The sequence below is a fragment of the Girardinichthys multiradiatus genome, chromosome 19, assembly GCF_021462225.1.
Source record: "Girardinichthys multiradiatus isolate DD_20200921_A chromosome 19, DD_fGirMul_XY1, whole genome shotgun sequence".
Classification (NCBI taxonomy): Eukaryota; Metazoa; Chordata; class Actinopteri; order Cyprinodontiformes; family Goodeidae; genus Girardinichthys; species Girardinichthys multiradiatus.
In genome coordinates this window covers 16251782-16274625 of record NC_061811.1, presented here as the reverse complement: position 1 = coordinate 16274625, position 22844 = coordinate 16251782, and the positions used below count along the sequence as shown (strand labels likewise).

The following is a 22844-nucleotide window of genomic DNA, read 5'->3' as shown; positions in this document are numbered from 1 at the left end:
ATATCACTATTTTGTGCAATTTAATTCATAATTATATAATAAATATACAATTGTTTTTTATTGTTTGTTTTTATCTAGACTTAAATTGCTTTAAACTGTGATTTTTATCTCTTGGTTCGACTGTTTTTTATTTTTTAAATGTTGTTTAACCTTATCATTGGTTTTAACAGCACTTTGAAACTACTTTTACTACTACTACTACTAATAATAATAATAATAATAAGGCGTCTTTTTTTAAAACATAAGTTACAAAAGAGAAGTTAAAAGATAAGCACATGATTTAGACAACAATTATAAACAGTGAATTACCAGTGGCAAATAATATAATTAAATACCCTAAATAAAAACAGGTGGTTAAAAAATAAAATTTCAAATCATAAAAATCACAACATGGTTATAACTCAATGTGGAGTCATGGAAAAGTCGGCTTATAAAAATATATTAACTAACAATATGTGCAATTGAAAGCACAGCTCCCACCCACTATTTCCAATGTATCTATGTAATTTTTGCACTGTAAAGGTCAAAACATCCATGTTGCATAGCCTGTGCCCAAAGAACTGACACACAGTTAGAAACACAGGGTTTAGCGCTGAGAATGAAAGGAGCAAGAGGTGAGATGGGAACCTAAATTTCTGCTAAATGCTCTATATTTTAACCTTCGTCTTGTAATCACACAATTTCTCCAGCAGGGGTCTTCCCATTGTCATGGACATGGTTTATTGTGAATCATCTCACACTGAACTCACATAAGGGAAGTAAACTGTGACATGAAGCAAGAATGATTCGATCGTCACTACCTCAACCCATAATCATAATGCCAATAATGGTCATCTTTTCTACTTCTGCCACTGGCAGAACAATCTTCTTCTCACATTTCTTCCAACCACAGCAACTAATCATAATTATCACAGCCATCCTCAGCACAACTCTCATCTACCCCCTTAAAAAAAGGCCTCTCTTCCTACTCCCACCATCTCCCTCCCCTCTTTCATCAGCAGCTCCCTCTGTTGATCAAATGCATCTGATCTCATCAAAGCGGACCCTCTGCTCATTCAAGTCCCAACAGACACTCTGGCTTCTTTACTAAGCACTATTTTACATTCATGTTTGAAATACCATTGATGGGATATAATATCTTGTAGACTTTGGTTTTGTGTGGTCTAACACTGCAGCCTGCGGTTATTTTTTGCTATTAGATGTTCAGACAAGACCCTCTTTGAAAAAAGTAAAAATCTTATGAAGGGAAATTGAGGAATGCAGTCATCTCTTTAAAGAAGACTCAGATGACAATTAGCTTCAATGTCCATTCTTGTTACAATTCTATGTTTACATTGTATTGCATGGTGACGGGGGTGCTTCACGGAAGTTTTCAAAAGGATGGCCAATGGAGTGGCTATGATGAGCCTAGGTTGGACACTAACATTGAAATCCATGATAGAATTTCAGGAGTTGTCACTGTATACAGCAGAAGTGAAGGATGGAGGTTCAAGGAAAATGATAAATAAATCTCCTTGATGTGGTGAAGCACACACCTCTGGTGGGTTTTAATGACTCTCTGATGGACACCTCTACTTCTTTGTTGCTTAGGACCACTAAACTTTGCATGGGTGGAATGGTAAATGGACAGAACTTATACAGGTCCTTCTCAAAATATTAGCATATTGTGATGAAGTTCATTATTTTCCATAATGTCATGATGAAAATTTAACATTCATATATTTTAGATTCATTGCACACTAACTGAAATATTTCAGGTCTTTTATTGTCTTAATACGGATGATTTTGGCATACAGCTCATGAAAACCCAAAATTCCTATCTCACAAAATTAGCATATTTCATCCGACCAATAAAAGAAAAGTGTTTTTAATACAAAAAACACCAACCTTCAAATAATCATGTACAGTTATGCACTCAATACTTGGTCGGGAATCCTTTTGCAGAAATGACTGCTTCAATGCGGCGTGGCATGGAGGCAATCAGCCTGTGGAACTGCTGAGGTCTTATGGAGGCCCAGGATGCTTCGATAGCGGCCTTTAGCTCATCCAGAGTGTTGGGTCTTGAGTCTCTCAACGTTCTCTTCACAATATCCCACAGATTCTCTATGGGGTTCAGGTCAGGAGAGTTGGCAGGCCAATTGAGCACAGTGATACCATGGTCAGTAAACCATTTACCAGTGGTTTTGGCACTGTGAGCAGGTGCCAGGTCGTGCTGAAAAATGAAATCTTCATCTCCATAATGCTTTTCAGCAGATGGAAGCATGAAGTGCTCCAAAATCTCCTGATAGCTAGCTGCATTGACCCTGCCCTTGATAAAACACAGTGGACCAACACCAGCAGCTGACACGGCACCCCAGACCATCACTGACTGTGGGTACTTGACACTGGACTTCTGGCATTTTGGCATTTCCTTCTCCCCAGTCTTCCTCCAGACTCTGGCACCTTGATTTCCGAATGACATGCAGAATTTGCTTTCATCCGAAAAAAGTACTTTGGACCACTGAGCAACAGTCCAGTGCTGCTTCTCTGTAGCCCAGGTCAGGCGCTTCTGCCGCTGTTTCTGGTTCAAAAGTGGCTTGACCTGGGGAATGCAGCACCTGTAACCCATTTCCTGCACACGCCTGTGCACGGTGGCTCTGGATGTTTCTACTCCAGACTCAGTCCACTGCTTCCACAGGTCCCCCAAGGTCTGGAATCGGCCCTTCTCCACAATCTTCCTCAGGGTCCGGTCACCTCTTCTCATTGTGCAGCGTTTTCTGCCACACTTTTTCCTTCCCACAGACTTCCCACTGAGGTGCCTTGATACAGCACTCTGGGAATATCCTATTCGTTCAGAAATTTCTTTATGTGTCTTACCCTCTTGCTTGAGGGTGTCAATAGTGGCCTTCTGGACAGCAGTCAGGTCGGCAGTCTTACCCATGATTGGGGTTTTGAGTGATGAACCAGGCTGGGAGTTTTAAAGGCTTCAGGAATCTTTTGCAGGTGTTTAGAGTTAACTCGTTGATTCAGATGATTTGGTTCATAGCTCGTTTAGAGACCCTTTTAATGATATGCTAATTTTGTGAGATAGGAATTTTGGGTTTTCATGAGCTGTATGCCAAAATCATCCGTATTAAGACAATAAAAGACCTGAAATATTTCAGTTAGAGTGCAATGAATCTAAAATATATGAATGTTAAATTTTCATCATGACATTATGGAAAATAATGAAGTTTATCACAATATGCTAATATTTTGAGAAGGACCTGTATAGCGCCTTTCCAGTCATACTGACCATTCAAAGCGCTTTAAACTAGAGCCACATTCCCCCAGACACACTCACTAACACGCATACATTCATACATCGATACCCGGTAGGCAATTTGAGGTTAAGTGCCTTGCCCAGTGGCAGATCAACATGTGGCAGGAGTAAGCTGGAAGCTGGAATCAAACCCACAACCCTCGGATTGCAAGACGACCAGTGGGCATGTTTCAGATGCCCACTGTCATATTGCAGCCTTACAGAAGCTCTTAGCTGTGTTTACATTCTTATTCCCATGGCATTGTAATTCTTCATCCTTGTACGTATGACTGCTGAATTATCTGGCTTGAGCACGTAAAAATCTGAATCAAATACAGAAGTTTACAATTTTTATATTGCTGTCACTGTATATAGGGGCTTGAGAACTGGTATACAGAAGAAGCACTCCTTATGAGGCAACAATTATTTAAATATTTCAACTTATTCAAATTTGACTAATTCTCCCCTAAACTGATGTTAATAAGAATTGCTCTCTTTATAAAACTGTCTAGCCAGAGGGCTCTTACCCTCTCTTGCCCTACCTTGGCAGCGCCATTGTAAATTGACCTCTCAGCTTCTATTCTATCTACAATCTTGTTCACAGCAGTGGTGATTGGGCGCAGTACAGCCAGGCCAGGAACAAACTAACAAAGGAGATCAAAGCAGCCAAGAGAAGCTACATTGAGAAGCTGAAGAACAGCCTTTCTACTGGTGACACTTCGGCTGTATGGACTGGTCTGAGAAACCTGACTGCTTAAAGGAGCACCCCAACCCTTCCTGAACAGAATCCTTGCCTGGCGACCCATCTGAATGGCTTCTACTGCAGACATGACAGGAAGCCGTTCCCACCTCAAATAATCTCCTCCACAACCCATTCAGGAACAAGTTCTTCCCACAACGTTACCAACCCCCTACCTTCAGATCCTCTGCCTGCACTAAAGATCTCCGAGGAAGAGGTAAACAGGCTCTTTCACCGCATGAAAACAAAGAAAGCTGGAGGACCTGATAACGTCTCTCCATCATGTCTGAAAGCCTGTGCAAATCAACTCACCCCGATCTTCACCCGGATCTTCAACAAGTCACTGGAGAAATGTGAGGTCCCCTCCTGCCTCAAACGATCCACCATCATCCCGGTGCCCAAGAAACCCACCATCCGTGGATTAAATGACTACAGGCCTGTAGCCCTGACGTCTGTGGTCATGAAATCCTTTGAGCAGCTGGTGTTGAAGCACCTGAAAGACATCACAGGCCACGTGCTGGACCCCCTGCAATTTGCTTACCGAGCAAACAGGTCGGCAGATGATGCTGTTAACTTAGGTCTACACTTCATCCTGCAACACCTCGACCACCCAGGGACATACGCCAGGATCCTGTTTGTAGACTTCAGCTCGGCCTTCAACACCATCATACCAGACATCCTCCACCAGAAGCTCAGTCAGCTCAACGTCCCAGCCTCCACCTGTCAGTGGATCAACAGCTTCCTGACAGACCGACAGCAGCAGGTGAGACTGGGGAGCATCTTCTCCCGCAGCAGATCTATAAGTACTGGTGCCCCCCAGGGGTGTGTTCTATCCCCACTCCACTTCTCACTGTACACAAATGACTGCACCTCAGCGGACTCGTCCGTGAAACTCCTTAACTTTGCAGATGACACCACTGTCATTGGACTAACCCAGGACGGTGATGAGTCTGCATACAGACAGCAGGTGGATCGGCTGATACATTGGTGTAGTCAGAACTACCTTGAACTCAACCCACTCAAGACTGTGGAAATGGTGGTGGACTTTTGGAGAACACCAACTCCATACAACCCCTCACCATCCTCAACAACATTGTATCGGCTGTGGACCACTTCAGGTTCCTAGGAACTACCATCTCTGAGGACCTGAGATGGTCTTCACTCATAGACACTGTTCGAAAGAAGGCCCAGCAGAGACTGTACTTCCTGAGGCAACTCAAGAAGTACAACCTTCCACAGGAGCAGCTGGTTATCTTCTACACTGCCATCATTCAGTCTGTACTGTCTTTATCCATCTCAGTGTGGTTTCGCTCATCCACAAAACAGGACATGTCCAGACTGCAACAAATAATCAGGTCTGCAAAGAGAATAATCAGGGCTGACCTTCCCTCCATCCAGGACTTATACAGGTCTAGGGTCAGAAAAAGAGCTGCAAAAATCTCTGCAGACCCCACACACCCTGCACATTATCTGTTTAGAGTTTTACCTTCAGGCTGCCGCTACAGAGCACTGTTTACTAAAACCAGCCGCCACAGAGACAGTTTCTTCCCCCAGGCTGTTTCTCTGATGAACATTCAATAGAGTACAAAACAACAGCATACAGATGTTGCAAATGCACCTTTTTATTTATATATGTGTATATTTGTATATTGCATATATGTATACTCTTTAATGCAAAAAACAAAAAAAAAACCAGAGAGCAAAGTGTACCGGAGTCAAATTCCTTGTTTGTACGAACTTGGCAATAAAGCTGATTCTGATTCTGACTCTAATCAAAGAAAACTTTTTAACCATCTTAAATAATGAACTGAACTGCATTGTTTGATAACTATGATTAATTGGAATGTATGTAATTCACTTGAAATCTGTCTGTACGATTCAATTAATCAGCATTTTTTAACAGTGCCTTTAAGGTGTGTGGTTAATTGGCGCTACATAAATAAACCGAATTGAATTCAATAGTCCTGAATATTTGAAGTGATTGTCTGGACCTCTAATTGCATTCCATTATTTTGTTACATGACAACACTACAATTTGCATGGCTGTGACGAGGCGATTGTAACATGTTCTGAACGCAAACTGAAATATTGCAGCTTTACAGATGCTATAAGGCGTGATTACATTCTTATTACGACGGCAACTTGATTGCACACCGCTCGGTTGCGTGTTCGACGCTGCTGTCAGAGCTGCAGAGAAACTGGCAGAGGGACAGAGAGAAGCAGGAGAGGGGAAGGAAAAGCAGATCTGGATAATGGAGTGGTGACGCGAAAAAACTTCGCATCTGTGTTTTATTTATAGTTTTTGGGTGAGTGCTGTTGTAACAGTAATGCTGGTGCGTAATTTGGTAAAAGATCAGTCACCAAAGGTTTTAAAAATAAAGTGCGCCTCAGATTAATGGGCATAATAACATCTAGATCCCATGAGGTCCTGATAAAACTTTTAAAACCATAAATTTACGCTAATAAACTGTGGTTATTTTTCAGTCACACTCTTTTATGCTTGCGTTTTTAAATGCACAATTTAAAGTGACATAGAGATTGAAAATAAGCATGTATTTACTGCGTAATGGTTCACTACTCCAGTCCAGGTTTTCCATACGAGGAGCGCCGGAGCCTTGGAGGTGAATAAGCTGGTGGAGCCCGCTCTCTCTCATGCCATGCTGGGCCATAAGGCTCCAGGAGACGCAGCTACACATTACAGAGAACCAGGGATGGAGGAGAGGTGGAGAGAGGAGGAAGAAGAAGAAAAAGTTTCGTATAAAGCTGGCAGAGAAACTTTCAACATGAAGCCTCGCCATTTCACCAAAGCAAAATCTGCGCTATAGGAAAAGATAGCTTTCTCTTGGTGGTATTTTTTCAGCTCTCAGCTTGTGTTTTTCCCCTTTCCCCTGTTGTCATTTTCTGTGCGCAAGGCTGTTCTGGGCTTGCTGTCACTGCGCGCTGAGATGTTGGAGTGACCATGGCTGCGCAAGTGGCATCGGCTCCGACCAGAACAAATAATAAAAATAAGAAATTATCTGGCGCTTTGGCTCCGGAGCTCAATTCGGGGAAATCCGGAGGAGGAGGAGGAGGAGGGACCGCGCAGCGGAGCGGACAGATGCTGGGTGCCGGCGATGGAACTCTGAATAATGTAGACCATCACCGCCGAGGCGAGCTCGGCAGCATGGTCAATTCAACTTCCGCGGCACACAAAGCTCCGGACGGCCACGACAAGACCGGGATTAACCTCTCGGCGACAAATTCAAACACTTCACCGATGGAAGCGGCTCTGATTGCAAACCACAAGCTGAAATGTACGGGGAGCGGAGATGCGCCTCAGTCGCAGCCGCCGCCGCAATTCGGCCAGTTTGCGCCACATCAGCAACGACAAAGTAACAGCAACAACGGGCAGCCCCCCCGCGGGGACAGAAGTGTGGACCACCAGCAGCACGGTGGCAAGGAGAACCTATTGGTGGGGCAGGAGGAGTCCCAGCAGCAACACGGCCCGGGGAAAGGTGAGGGGGACCTCACCTGTAAACCCACGGACAGGATGATGGGCTCCAGGTTTGAACACTCCAACTTGCCACCCCCTACTAACAACTCTGAGTTTAATAACAGCTATTACACTTCAAGGCAGTGTTATGATCAACATGGCGGGCAGCAGCAACAAAGCAGTGGGATGGGGGCAGCGCACTCCGTGGATAACTCCCACGAAGGGGGGTACCACAACAGCCAGTACAGCCAGTATCCGGCGTACCGGGCAGGCTACGGCGGCGGGGCCTATGGGATGATGGGCCCCTCCGGATGCAGGCAGCCAGGCAACATGATGATGGGCAGCAGCTCCTCAGCGAGCCATGGCAAGTCTAATGCTTCAGGTGGGTTTCAGAGGTACCCGGGGCAAACTCAACAGCAGCAGGGGCCCTCAGGGGCCACGCCAACCCTCAATCAGCTGCTGACGTCCCCCAGCCCGATGATGCGAGGATACGGAGGTGCTTATCAGGACTACGGCGGCCCGACATCTCAGCAGCAGGCGGGCATGGCGCTGGGAAAAGACGTAGCTTCCCAATACGGAGCCAGCACAGCCCATTGGGGAGGGCAGCAGAGGAACCACCCGCTTTCAATGAACGCAGGCAGCGGAGGGCAGGGCCTCGGCAGAACACAGGTGAGTTGTCGGAGTTCAGGTGCGCCTTGGTGAACTACAATGAACACAGTCAGGGCCAGTAAAGTTGCATGTTTGAGACAAATGTGTATTTTATAGAATATTAACCGGCGAAAGTTTTGACTTTTTACTGTTCCTCATACAGCCTATAGTCAATGCGAAATCTCTAATGGGAAACACGCTTATTTTGTACTTAGGCAACAATAGCTTTATGTTTAAACATTAAGTAGGTTCTCGGTCTGGGGTTCATATGTTGTAATATTGCAGTTTTATTGCACAGATGTAAAAACTGCCGACGTGTTGTGAGACACGTTGCGAAACGCCCCTGCTGAGGTCGTGCCGCGCTGAATGCGTTAATGGAACAAAGTGCAATATTCCAGTAAAGAAAACTATTCAGAATCAACTGAGTTTTAAATTTACTTTGTTCTTTTCCTGTTTCGAGAAGTCATTTTGAAACAGCGGCCACAGAAGGACCGTCTGTCCTTTCTCCGTGCGTTTTTCCCCCCGTGTGGAGCAGGAGCGCATCTACGCTGCTCGGTTTATTCCCAGGCAGCTCTGCTCACAATTTGAATAGTGTTGATAAACCGTGTTAAAGCTCTCATAGTTGACACCCAGGCTGCCATCTGATTGGTTCCCTATGACTCGGCTAGGCAGAATGTGTCCAAAAAGGGAAAAAAGCAGGATTCTTGCAGGATCTTTACGCTTTTGTGATGCTGGATTAACGTTTTGTGGGAATACTCTTACTTTAGGCAGTCCAGTCCAGTAACAGACGTTTCATGAAAAATATTCTGCTTCTAATGATTAGTGTAGTTTATAAATATATATATTTATATAATTAAAAACGTTTTTATTAATATTAATTCCAAGGGATCCAATTTTTCAAGTTTCAACTTTTCAAGTTGTATTGCATTATTGATATGTTACAATAAATCCTCATTTCCCTCACTCTCATTCTCGTCTGTAATTAAGATGCTTCAGCCACCCCCTGTGACTTGTTATCTGTGTCAAATGTGGGCATCTTCTGCAGTGAGACTCCATCCAGCAGGCTGAATATCCTATTGGCATGCAAAATGTGAATTTTTGACTCTTAGATTAAACTGGCAAACACATGTCACATTGCACACATTTACAGTATATTGCTTGGACAATATATTTGCAGAACATTGTGCTGTCATCATAGCATCACAGATTAAGGGAAATGCTGTACATTAGTGGTAGTTTAAAGAACATAATTATGTAGGATGAAGCAACTTATTTCAATATCAGTCTTTGTTTTGGGATTGTGATGCCTTTATATCCCCCAAACTTTGTGGTTCTGCACCAAATGCTGTCGGCACCACACAAACAGATGGACTCCCGGAGCTGCCAGAGTACATGAGCACCTCCAGAAAGTTTTGTCATGTATGGCCTGATGGGTCCACCAATGTTCTTGGGGTGGAACACCAACAAAGTTTTTATTTTTTATTTTTAGGTATGTTTCCATAGCTTTATGAAATGTTGTTCTTATTTTAAAAAAAACGGTAGTATAGTCTAAATATATAGGAAATTAATATAATAGTTTATGTTTTCTGGTATCCATACCACAATTCAGATGATTTGATATGCTTTTTTTAATTTTCAAAATACTGTCACTCTCTTAATTTGTTTGCCTAAATATGCAATCAGCCAGGAGTAAGTGACTAAATAGACAAATAAAGGTTGTTTCTCACTGAAAGCTGTCATTCCTCTCCTAAATGCATGCACAAAAAATATTTCACATGTAAGGCCATCTGATCAGGAATGGGGGGAGTGGAAATTTACAGGGGTGGCCATTGGCCCACAGACCCCCCTTAGTGGCAACAATGCTAGTTCAGAAATCGAAGGTAAAACAGGATAATGTCCTTTCTAAGAAGAGCCATCGCAGTTGTTTTTGCTGCAACAAATTATGCACGCTGCTGGATGGCACATCTGGGCAGCTGGAGGGCAAGGAGGCTGAGCACAGCTTATACTGTCTGCCTCCCGTGGAAACAAAAGTAGTTCATTAGCCTACATTGTTTCAATCAAAGGCAATTTGTGCTGGGTGCTGAGAAAATGAGGTGAATGCTTTAAGCGTGGGAGGGTTTGCTGTTGTATTGATTGTATCAAATTATTCCAAGAGACATAGCGTAATCTAACTCGTTTGCATTATTGTTATTAGAGACGGATTCTGTCTGTTGTGATGCTTGCAAACAGTGTTAACATGAAAGGTGTTACATCTTCGGTTTTTAGTGTAGATAATAAAAATAAACCTACCCTCAAGAGTTAATGCTTTAGTGTTTTTTTTTTGTATTTAGGATAACCTGCTGTTTTTTTCCTAACTCCAGGAACATTTCAGGAACACTATATCCGCGCTCCAAACACCCTTATGTTTAATTCATGTTGAGAGCAGACGCACTGTTCTCCTGTACGCTGCTGACAGGCTATGTGTGTAAAAAAGCCGACTGGTGAAGTGCATAATACTGCTTCCAAATTGGCCCACTGATATGACTGCGCTTCACTTCAGAGAGAATTTGGTCGAAGCGCAAACTCTGTCACCTGTTGATGCAGACCCTCCCCCCACCCCCCAAAAACACACACCCCACCCAATTGTTTTTAAATTCAATTTCCCTCCCCACTACCACTCCACAGGAGTTTGTTGTGAGCAAAACAAGCGTCCGTTATTTACACAGTAGCCCAGTAGCATGCACTCATTGCTGCAGCCACTCATCAGAGTAAAAACAAAAGTGTTGTGCTTCTGTACTCTCCAGGAACCCACCTCAGTGATGGATGCCATATTTGACATACAGTGAGGAAAATAAGGATTGAACACATCAACGTTCTCTCAGTAAAAATGGTTCTGATGGGTCTATTGGCACAAAATCCACGTAATCAAGTAATCCACACATACAAAGTGGAATGACACCGAGAATAAGTATTGAATATGCTTATGGAAATGTATTTTACATATATTACTTGATAACATTTTGTTGGTAAAGACTACTTTAAGAAGTCTGCTGTATGGATAAACTAGTCGTCATTTATCCATACAGTCTTCATTTTATCTTCAGATTCTTCCAAACTTAGTGGTTAGTGTGGTGTTTTTTGGGTGATGAGCTGTGCTGTTCCTCCTCCAAACATGGTATGTCAAGTGACATCCAAAGAGGTCAACTTTGGTCTCATCCATTCTCCCAGTATTTTATTGGCTGCACAGGGTTTGAGTGTAATACTTATTGTTTATTCAAATTCCAGGTGTTTCCGACGTTCTCCATGCATGATTGATGGATCATGGACAATTCTTCTGATTATTCTTTTGATTTCTTTCTCAGAACATTTGTAAGGGGCACCTGGGTGTGGCTGGGTTATTGTAAAGGGATGTTCTTTCTGTTGGCACCTTTCAGAAGTTTAGAAATATGTCTGCCACCAGTTCCATCAGTATAATTTGCTACCGTAAAGTTGCCACAATCTAGACAGAGTTCTTTGGTTTCACCCATTATGAAATGCTTTGTGTGTAATCACCCGGTAATGGGAAACCTTTTTTAAAGAGCATCAATTAAGACATATTAATTGGCTCTGATAGGGGGCAGGTTTGCTTTCTAAATACAGGTTCAGCAAGACCTTATTTTTATGTGCTTAATACTTTGTCCATGCGTCATTCGAAAATAGCCTTCTGGTTTAGCTTTAAATTTGAGCACTTTGAGTCTCTTTATCTTTATTTTTTTCCCTCATTTGCAGCATTCACCTATTAAGCAGTGATCCACTCTAACACCATATGTGCAATCTTAATGACTTCTTTCAGTTTACATCATAAACAAAACATTCCTTGTAATAAGCATCTGTCTGTTATAAACTAATCAGAGCTAGACTCAAAACAGTAAAAGTAATTAGCAGATAATAATGAGAGCCTAATGAGAGAGAAATAGTGTTGTTGCTCAGAAAACGACAACAGCAAGTCTTTTAAAATCTGACCCAATAAAATAAAAATGTATGAACATCTATGAATCCCTGTAATTTATCACTATTTTGTTCAGTGTTTTGTGAATAAAATTGAAATTAAAGTTCAGTGGAGCTCCATATCAAAGACTAGACCCAATCCCATTCCTGGTAATGTGCTTACCTTGAAATGATCCCTGCTCGCAGTGCTCTGCAGCGCATACTGTTTACATTTCTCTCTTATGAATTATTAGTGTGATATGAACAAAGACTTTATAATGGGAGCAATGCATCAATGTCACTTTGTATTATGCAGCTATCTCAGGGAGCCTCGTGCATAGTGATGTGCCCGACTGTGGCTGCAGGAATTTAATTTATGGATCATGTTTTGCATCAGATGGACAGCCTAGGACACCTGGTTAGGAAATGTCTTACTTTTTGCTTTATATTTCTGTGTCTATGCATCTCTTCTAAATAGTCTGCGCCAGAAAGATCATGCCAAAGCCCCCGCTGTCTGCACAAATCAGCCCAGCTCTATCTGCCCCCATCCATCAGTCGTTTGTTTATGCTGTTTTGTTTACATCTCAGTCTTGGCGAGACAGCGCTGTGCTGATTAGTGATGGAGTGAATTTTTTAATTTGCTCTGTTGCGTCCGATAAGGCCCCCGTGCAGCGTTTTTCATCTCGTGGATGAAACAGGGAGAGCGTGTAGGTAATTGGCAGACCGGGGTTATCCCTGATCTGCCTGTGCATTCCACAAAACACCAATTAATTCGGATTTTTAAAGTGAATAAAATGCCAGGTCGGTTGCATTACTAGATGTAAGCGTGTGTGTTATTAGCTGACTAATACAAGATTTTTTATATATCTTGCTGCAGTGCGCACTCATTACTAGCCCTGGAGTCAAATGTTAGTGTGTAAATGCCCTGAAGAGAGGATTTAATTACTTTGAGTGAGTGTTGATTTTGTGTCAGCTATTTCCCAGCTCCGTCTTATCTGAACTGTTGATGTGAGGGAGGGAACAGTTATTGTTGGGTTCTGATCCGACCCTGATATCTAAATGTAAATATTTGCTTTCATTGATATTTTTCCACCGTTTCCCTTTTATTTAAACAATTATTTTAGGGAATGGCATTGTATAAGCTAATATGAATAAGCCACAGAAGCCTGACAGTTTTCTACTGCTTTTACCTCATCTGAACAACCACGTTCCCCTCATATGCAGTTCACCTCCTACAGCCTCTAGGGGGTGATAATGTACTGGTTTATACACTGTCTAGTCAGAGAAGGAGGAGGAGAAGAAGAAGGAGGAAAAGAAAGATTAAAGTGATTATAACCAGTTTACCGTAGCAGTTTTTGTGTCCTTAATCCCTGAGTGATAAATTGTCCACTGGTAAAACAGCAGATCACTCATGATCATAGTTTTCAAAAAACGGGCAGCAGTGTTGTTTGGCTGCGGTGTGTTTGGTGCCATTATCTGAGAGACTGGATTATTGTCACAGCTGGTGTACACCAGCACAGTTAGCTTTGTTTCCTGTAACAGCAGTTTCTGCATTGTTAATGTTTCTTACCTTATTTGAAAGTCTTCCAACAAGCTGCTAACATCATCAAGTCCTATGCGCTTCATGGCAAATAGAGATTGAAAGCTCCATGAAGACATCTACATGTTCTCCAAGAACAAAGAAATTAGCGGTCTCTCCCAGTGCTGTGATAAAATAATAACTTTATTCTTTTCTTGGAAGTGTGGTTTGTGAGTTTTTTTAGCTTGTTGCTGACAAATTATCTGCGCAGAACATCTCCTGTCATGTCTCACAGCTGTTGTATGACTGTCAGAAATTTTAGAGTGGGAAGGGTTAATGCAGAAAATTGGAAATGTATTTGCCTCTTCATGCTGTCATGGTCTCCCTAAGAGTCCTGCACTAGCGTTTCTCCAAACAAACAGGTCTTAAGACAAAACAAGCAAACATTATTTAATACAGTTAATCTAGTTGTCTGCTGAAACTTCTAATATGTAGCTCTCCTGGACGTGATGGTCATACCTGTGTAGTTTTGGTGGTTTCGAACTCAACTTTTTGTGGTGTGCAGTGGAGCTGCCTGCGGCTGATGCTTCATTCTGATAATGCATCAATTCGTCCTCGTCAAGGGGCTGTTTGATAAAAGATTATGTAATTTAAAAAAAATATTCAGTAGGAAACTTAAATGATAGTAATACATGCAGGACATCACTCAGAGTTGCTTTGGCTTGATTGGTGGTCATATATCATAAAGGTCAACTGACCTAAACTGGTACATAAATGGAGGGTGTAATACCAGATTATCATAAAGTAATTTACTACTAAATTGATTTTTATGTGAGATTTGAGCACATGAATGTAAAATAAAGGGGGGGTAACAATGCATAGGTATAAAGTAGGATGTCAATTGGCAAAGAGGCAATTGCTTGAATGTTCCCGCACAAAGTTCCTTAATCAGTTACAGTTAAAATCTGACAGGTTCTATCCATAAGTTGTAACTTCAGGTAATTCTGTGAATATGACAGAATAAAGTGTTTACAAAATACCTGATAAAATACAGGTTTTGAGATTACTATATATTTTATTATTTATGTGTGAAACTAATTCTTAGCTTTAAGCTTAAACCTTTATTGTAAAAATAGCCAAAATTGGAGCTCCATCAACAAGGGTTATAGTGTCTGAATGGGTGGATGGATTAATGACCCCAGTCTGATCCAAGAATGGCGTCTGTATGTGGCTTGATACCGAAAATGGATCAGATGGGCCCCTTGTCTAGATAAGAGTAAGACCGAAAGACATGGTTATAGCTTTTGCAGTCAACCTTGTAGGTACCCATAGCCTTTCATCATTTATATATTGTGGATCATGTTTAATTTTTTAACACACATCTGCTGAGATTAAGTGGTTATTTATTAGGAGATGTATTAGGAGAGGCATTATTTGACCCGAGTCACACACAGGGCTGCAGATTTCTCAGGAATGGGTCTACATGACTTTACAGAGACAGAAAAGGGAGAAAGTGAATCAGTTAGTGAACTCTGGCAAATGTCAACGCAGTTAATGTGCTCTCCTTCTGGAGCTTCCCCACTTCAGCCTTGTGTGCAACAGGAGGAAGAAAAAGTATTTGAGTTGCTGGACTTGAACATACACACAGTATGTTTGTGTGGTTTTGTGTGTGTGGATGTGGGCATGTGGATGTGGGCATGGGGCCAAGTGGTGGTGCCCTGTGCTTCCCCCAACCCCACAACTGGCTCCATCCTGACCTTCACTAATGCTAATTAGCCATGTGGAGTTCCTAAATGGAAGTAGTGAATGCTTTTTTTCTGCATTTTGTCTTTTTATAGAGTGTGTTATACAGTGTGGGGGATAACTGTGTAGTTTTAAAGGGAGAGATATTTTCCCTTCAACATGTTCTGCTTTTTCCAGATTTTTCTTTAAATACACCTTGTTCTTCATTTCTCCTCAGGCTCCCAGCAGTTTGCCAAGTCTCCCAAGGGAGCAGTAGTCAGTTCAGAGGCATTTAGCAAGCAAGCATATCCTATCAAACATTCATACACAAAAATATACTGATCTGTGAGGTGCTACTGAAACATTCTCCTGCCTCTGCTTTCCCCTTTCCTAGCTTTCTTGGTAGTAAGTAATGAGTAATGTTATAATTCACCTCTACTTTTTGTAATGGAAAGTACAATTAGAACACAGATCTGCTTACAAAGTATAGTCCAGGTAATATACTAATAAATACAGAACCATGTTTCCATGATTCAGAAAATAATAATCAAGTTAGTGTGATGCAAATTCCTAATTCCTATAATTTTGTTTATGTGAATGTCATGTTTTCAAAAGCAAACCTGTGAAATATCCGTCAACATCATAACCAGCCTCTATCACTGTTCACATCAAAAAGAAACCTGCTAGGCTTTGTACTCTGGCCACACCTGCTGTTTGGTTTGAGTTGATCCCAATCTGTGCAGTCATGGGAGCAACATTAGACTCTGAAAAAACAAAAGGTGCAACAATACAAGCGGGGTTGCTATTTGGAGTTCATGAAGCAAAAACTGCAGAAATAGTAAAAATGGGACAAAATACCTGATTGTAAAAATCATCTGATGTTTTCTTTTTAAATCTTTTCTATTTGCTTTAATGTTGGCTTTATTTTCACATACTTAGATTCTTTCTTGTGTAGTTTGTTTTCAAGGTTTTGCGCTTCACAACATGGAGATTCTCATGGCAATATATATATATATAATATAAAACGTTTATACCTTTTCCTTGTCTTGGCAGTAACTCTGGGAGTGTAAGAAACTGATATGAGTTTAGGAGCTGCTCAGGTAGTCAGCGGCTTGGCAGACATGATGCAGGCCATAGCTTATTATTTGAGATTTTAAAACAACGTTACATTAATAGTGATGGGTGATGGGTGACGCTCGTATACTTTTCACACAAGCCATATTTGTCTTTCTCGTAAGAGAGGGAGAAATGTAGCAGCCTTCTTCCTTACACCTGCTGCAGACTATGCACTCATTTAGGGAGCATAGACACCTCAGATAACCTCATGCAATATTTTTACTGCGACTAAATTCCCATCATTAATCTTAAGAAACTGATCAGTAGAATTGGTTCATTTATGTACAGCACACCTTTAGTGGAAACCGTAATACTTCATATTACCCATTTCTGTTTAAAATTATTGTATAAAAACCGTACAACAGGGTTTTTTCTTTACTTAACGTTATCATAGCATGAGATTCTGATACTGGGCCATGCAAATTCATCTTTATGGTCAGCCATATATCATCCTTACCCACAACATTCTCTTGTCATCTTTTATTTCTCCCTACAAAACCCACTCCAAATCCACCAGAACTCAGTGTATGTATGTTCGTGTGTGAGTGTCTGTTTTTGTTGTGTGTGTATGTTTGTGTCTGTGTGAGTGTCTGTCTGTATGTGTGTGTGGGAGGGTATTCTAAATTTATAGCCACTGGTCACAACAGGACAGTCATGGTCACTTCTGGCTGAAAGATGCTTCATTTAGAACAATTTTAACTCGCCAATTTTGGAAATGACTTTACAGCACATCCTCCTCTCAACAGAGACATTTGCAGAACTGAAGCACACGTTCATATGTTATTTACCGTATTTCATACCTTTTACTGGAGGTATTGAGTGTGAGATTTGAGGTTACGTTAAAATGCCATTTGTTGCAGTGGGTGTTTTAAATATACAATTTATTCTCGATATTTCTCTGTAATTTATTGCCAGACAGAGAGAAAACTGTTCAACATTCCAGCCACTCCTTTGGCAAAAACTGGATGAACTGGAACAGACACTGACAACAACAGCGAACTTTATTTTGAAGTAATAAAGTAATAATGTTTTATTTCTTTAGGATATTAATGCTTCCGAAGAATATCAATACGGACCGCAGGGGGACATGTTTGCTTTGCATGTTAAATCTTGGGCCAGTGTGTTCCCTGCTATGTGAACTTCCCCCTCCCTGTTCAATGAACATCCATTGTTACTGTTGGCTAAATAAGCAAAGGTTACTGTAATGTCAGACACATGCCAGAGGGAAGTGTGGAATACCACATTAACATAATCCATAGAAGATCTTACCATTCACAAAAGTAGCTGTGCTGGGCTGATCACCACAGCTCTGCAGGAGCACGTGCTTGCTCATGCTTCTGCAGCGCTATGTGTGACCAAATGACGGTTCTCTTTACATAAAACACCTGCAGGAATGTCTGGTTTAGGTATAGACCTACATCTTACCTTGCTCATGCGTTAAGATGCAATATATTATCCTATCTGACCTGCAACATAAAGATTTGGTGAGATTCCTGTTAGAGATGTGTATAAAGCCTCAAAATAAATTCTGCTTTTATTACAGTAGTATATACTCACTCAAAGAAATACAATCCAATGTTAAGAAATAGCTCTTGTATAGAAAATAAATGCTGGTCCATTCTTTGGTTCCTCTAAAAAATTACTTTAAAATAAATACAACTGAAGCCTTTTTTAAATTTATACTTTTACTGAGTTTTTAGGAACTCCAAACTACTAATACTTGAGTTTCTATTTCTCTGTCTATAAATATGATGTGATATAGAAGCCTGTTTCTTTCAGCCACTTGCCACCAAACTGGATGAGGATCCAAATCTATTAGTGTGCATGATGGTAAGGAAGGTAAAAAGAAATCTAACACTCAATGTTAGTAAACTACAACAAAGAATGGCATCTAAGGCTCATCAAATCTCTAAAACAACCATCAGATGCCATTTATATGCCAAGTAGTTGTTTGGGAGTAATGCCAGAAAAAAACCCTTTTCTGTCATAGCAATAGACACAAACATGTTGAATTGGCTAAACCCTACTGGGATTATCTAGATCTTGGAACTTCAGTAAGATAGGAAAGGGGGAACTTTCACACCAGAACGGTGTGGTCTACTTTAACTTGCCTAGGGTTCATTTATCATGTAACAAGTCATGAATATGTGGAATAGAAACCAGAACCAGTATTAAACAGGGTGGAGGATCCATGATGTATTGGGCGGTTTCTCTTCCAAAAAGAACCTTATTATAGTGCGTGGCATCATAAAACCCTTTCAATACCAGGTTTTGAATATAATTCTAGTGGCCTTTGAACACGAGTCATCAATTGTTCTTTCAACAGCATAATTATCCAAAACGCATGACAAAGTCAACAAAGACATGTTTCACCAGATGCAAACAAATAAGTCTTCCTCCATGGCAATGTCAGTTCCCAGACCTAAACATGTTTTGTGAGTCAGTATTCCCACTGACTAAATATACTCCAGTTAAAGGTTAGATGATTCTAAATTTTTCAGTTTGACATTAAGCTACTGCAATAAAAACATTTATTTTAGGGGGTTTTACACATCTTTGCCAGGGCTGCACAAATAAAGCTAGTAGTGATTCAGTAGTTCTGTGAATGTTTATTTCAGTCAATTGTTCTAGCAGTAACTAATTTCTTTTAGAATCACCACAGAAATTAACACAAAGCAGGCACGGGTCTAATATTTAAAACATTCAGTGTTAATTAGATGTTTGATGGTGTCTGAGACATGCTAACATGTTGGCCTCTCACCCACTGAGGCTGGAATCTGTGCCAGCAGTCAGGGTGATTGTTTTGATAATAACGTGTGCGCCCAAGCCAGATAAGAAGGCCCATGATGGTTTTTTTTGTTTATTTTTTCCAGAAAGGCATTTTTGTATATTTGCAGCTCAGTTTGACTTCAACAGGCAACATTATTCTGAGAAAGCCATTGTTTTCACTCACATACCTCATATTTTAATTAGTGTGTCTTTGGAAACTCCCTGCCTGTGTTGTGGTTTTTTTTGTCGGGGACTGCAGACGCCCACAGCTTCTAGGCATTTCTCAACTTCTTTTTTTTTTAACACAAGGGCCACATAAAAAAAGAAAAAAGAAAAGCTAAGTTATGTGTGGAAATCATTTCAAAATAATGTTTTTCCCCTTTGTATTTTAACGGCTAAAGCAACTTCCTCCATTTCTCCCTTCGAGTGTTTCATAGCTCCTGTCTTTTGGATGCTAGTTGTGGGTGACCTTGACGGGTAACTATAGTTCTTTCTCATTAAGTAGTAAAGATGAATGGTTCCATTATAGCGGGGGGGGGGGGGGGTTGTACGAGCACGGCCAATTAGTGGTAATTAACAGCGGAGATTGTGAAGCACTCTGGAGGGCACCCTGACCTGTACTCTGGAGGGGGCAGAAGGGAGCAGGGAACTTGTGTGTGAAGAAAGTTTAGCTTTAAAAGTGATGAAATAATGTGTGTTTGCATGTGGCCCTTGTTCATCACAAGTCAAAGCCGGATCTGTGTTTACTTGCAGACAGTTTGGCATGGTGACAGATTGAAAAAATCTCATGGGGATCCAACATGTTTGAGCAGATAGAGTTGATGAGGTCAATAGCTGGCAACACTTCACTTTGACTTTTGACTCCCGATGTGGTGCCACTTTCCCCTTCTGTTGCCCTTTAGTTTGCCGATAGGAGCTTGTTAGGTCTAAGTATAAAACGGCCCCAAATGCCAAGCCTGTATATCCCGTCAGTGCTAATGAACATAGTATTTTTGTTCTTAACTAGGGATTTGTTTTTGGCTGATCTGTGAAATTTCTCAGCCTCAATGTGAAATTCAAGATTGTTCTGTGAGAAAGTGTACTTTCTCTTCTTTTTCCTCTTTCTCAGTTGATTTACTCACCCTGCATACTTACTCAGTGTTGCACAGTGTTGTAAAGGTGTTGGTAGCACAAATTGTTGTTGCACCCAACATGCAATGCAATACAGTACCATAAAATATTTGGTGCAATATGACAGTATAATTAAAAATTCTTTAATAGCATTGTTACGTTACAGTATTATACAAAGGTGTAGGGCATGACGAGAAACGGCTTGTTATAATAGAGTAAAATTCAAAGGTATACAAAATGATTTGTTACAAAAGGTTATGAGACAATATGACCTGAAATTATAAAATGATACAAAACATTATGGTACAGCAAGACACAGTATGTTACGTTACAATACAATACTATTTCATACAATACAGTATGATTCAATGTAATACAGTACAAAACAGTGTGACGTGAGTAGAAAAAAATGCAAACAGTGTAAAGCAATGAAATATAATACAACACAACTGTTAGAAATTACACAGTATGTTAGGTAACAAAATACTATAACAGTATGATAAAAAGTTATGCAAAATAGATTGGTAAAACAAAACAATACAACACTATATAATACAACTATATGATAAAATCTGATGTGCTTCAGTGTAATACAATAGCATAAGATACAATAGGATATGATACATACAATGTGTAATATGATAAAACATATTAATGCAGTACAATTCAATAATAATCAAACAAATAGAGAATAATATGGAATGACACAACAGAATACAGCAAGATACAATGCAATACAGTACTATATACTACAATACCATATGATTCAATGTAAAACAAAACAGTATGATACAATTGGGTATGATACACAACATAATACAACATGATTAAAATCAAAAGGTAAGATACTTTAAATATTATATAATTAGAATATTCAAAATTATACAATACGACAGATTATAAAGTAATATGATAGAGTATGATAGAAAATGACAGAATGGGATTAAAAAAAAAGGTGAACAGTGTAATTGCAATATACAAAATGATACATATTTAGGATCTTTTCAGAAATGATGTGATACTTTGCAATACTATTCAACTGGATACAATACAATATGATTCAAAGTAATACAATATAATACAATGGAGTGTAATACTTTACAACATAATACAATCTAATATAGGTATGTTTTGATAGAAATAAAAACAATTTAATTTGGTACATCATTTAATAAAATCTAAAATGGTATACAATATGATAGGTTAAAAAAATAATGCAATATGAATAAAAATGATACATTGCGATATATTACAAAACAGTGTGATGAAAACAAAAAACACAACACAATATGATACAGTACAATGTAATACAATACTTACTAAATGTACACAATTAAATTCCATTCAAATGGCCAAATATATTGTTGTCTCGCTTGCATTGCACCAGAAATACAATATAATAGCCTGTATTGCATCCAAGCTTAACCATGTGCCATTGCATACATTGAACAATTGGTGACAATTGTTATTCAAAATATTGTGCAGCTCTAGTTTAAAGTATGAAATTCATACATATTTTAATAGAACAGTAATTTGTCCAAAGCAGGCCAAAATACTGAAAATTCTTAGATGCATAAATCTGAAAATTACCACATCAGATAGACAGTATGAGCATGTTGTCTGTTCCACTATGATTCGAGTTAATCAGAGAAAAGATAAATGTCAGGGACAAATACTTAATGCATAAATGCTGATAATCTGTAATCCCTTCATTGTTTGTTGTAATCTAAACTACGTCCTCTGTCAAGAAAGCTGCTGCAGTGTTTATATTTAATTGGTGGATTAAAACATCATTTGCACGTGTTATAGTTCTTGGAAAGGCAATTGAAATCAGACAACATGAGAATTAAAAAAAATGATGTTAGCCAGTAAAAGTCTGATCTTCACATCAGAAACTTTCATTAAATGAGGGAAAATAAAACCTATATTGACGGCATATTTTATTTGTAAGCACAGTGGGTCAAATTCGGGAGCACAACACAATGGTGTATAAATAAATTCCTCAAGCTGATAATGTGAAGCTGAAAAACTGCTGCCATGTGGAGACAATTGATATTCCTCATTGACTAAACATGCAAACTCATTTTTATTCAGAATTTTCAAAAACTGATGTTCAAGAGACAAAACAAAAATATATGATCAGACTTTTGCATACACTATTTCAAAGACTGCTGCACTGCAAAACAGCATATCCCCTCGATCGCTGAACTAAAACTAAGACTACATGGAAATTCTTGCACTTCACTAAAGCAATATTCAATTTACCTGGGAACATACGGTTGTGCTCTCACTTTAACAGTCATGTTAGAATTGGTACTTTCAGAGAGAGAGAAAACATTGAAGATTTGGAAAAGTGCTGCTACTTTCAAATCTACTGAAAATACAATGCCTGGTAAATGGATGGCTTGAGGAGTATACAATGTGTCGGAAGTCAATTGCGCATGGGAGAGCCTATTTTCCATACCAGTCGCTGAACAATTGCTGTTGTGTTTGAGTAGCTATCTCTACCTGCATGCCTTTTCAG

General features: G+C 40.1%; 1 protein-coding gene across 2 annotated transcripts in view; it reads left to right on the top strand.

The window, feature by feature from the left end:
- Positions 1-22844, top strand: part of LOC124855325 (AT-rich interactive domain-containing protein 1B-like) — a 319405-nt gene that overhangs the window by 32327 nt on the left and 264234 nt on the right. Inside the window, exon 1 of one of the 2 annotated variants that reach the window (XM_047345083.1) lies at positions 6682-8160. The exons of the other annotated variant lie outside the window; for it this stretch is intronic. Within the exon in view, the coding sequence (XP_047201039.1) occupies positions 6979-8160 (1182 nt within the window). The 5' untranslated portion in view covers positions 6682-6978. Of the gene's footprint in view, positions 1-6681; positions 8161-22844 lie in introns of those variants that run through there. 2 annotated transcript variants of the gene reach the window in all.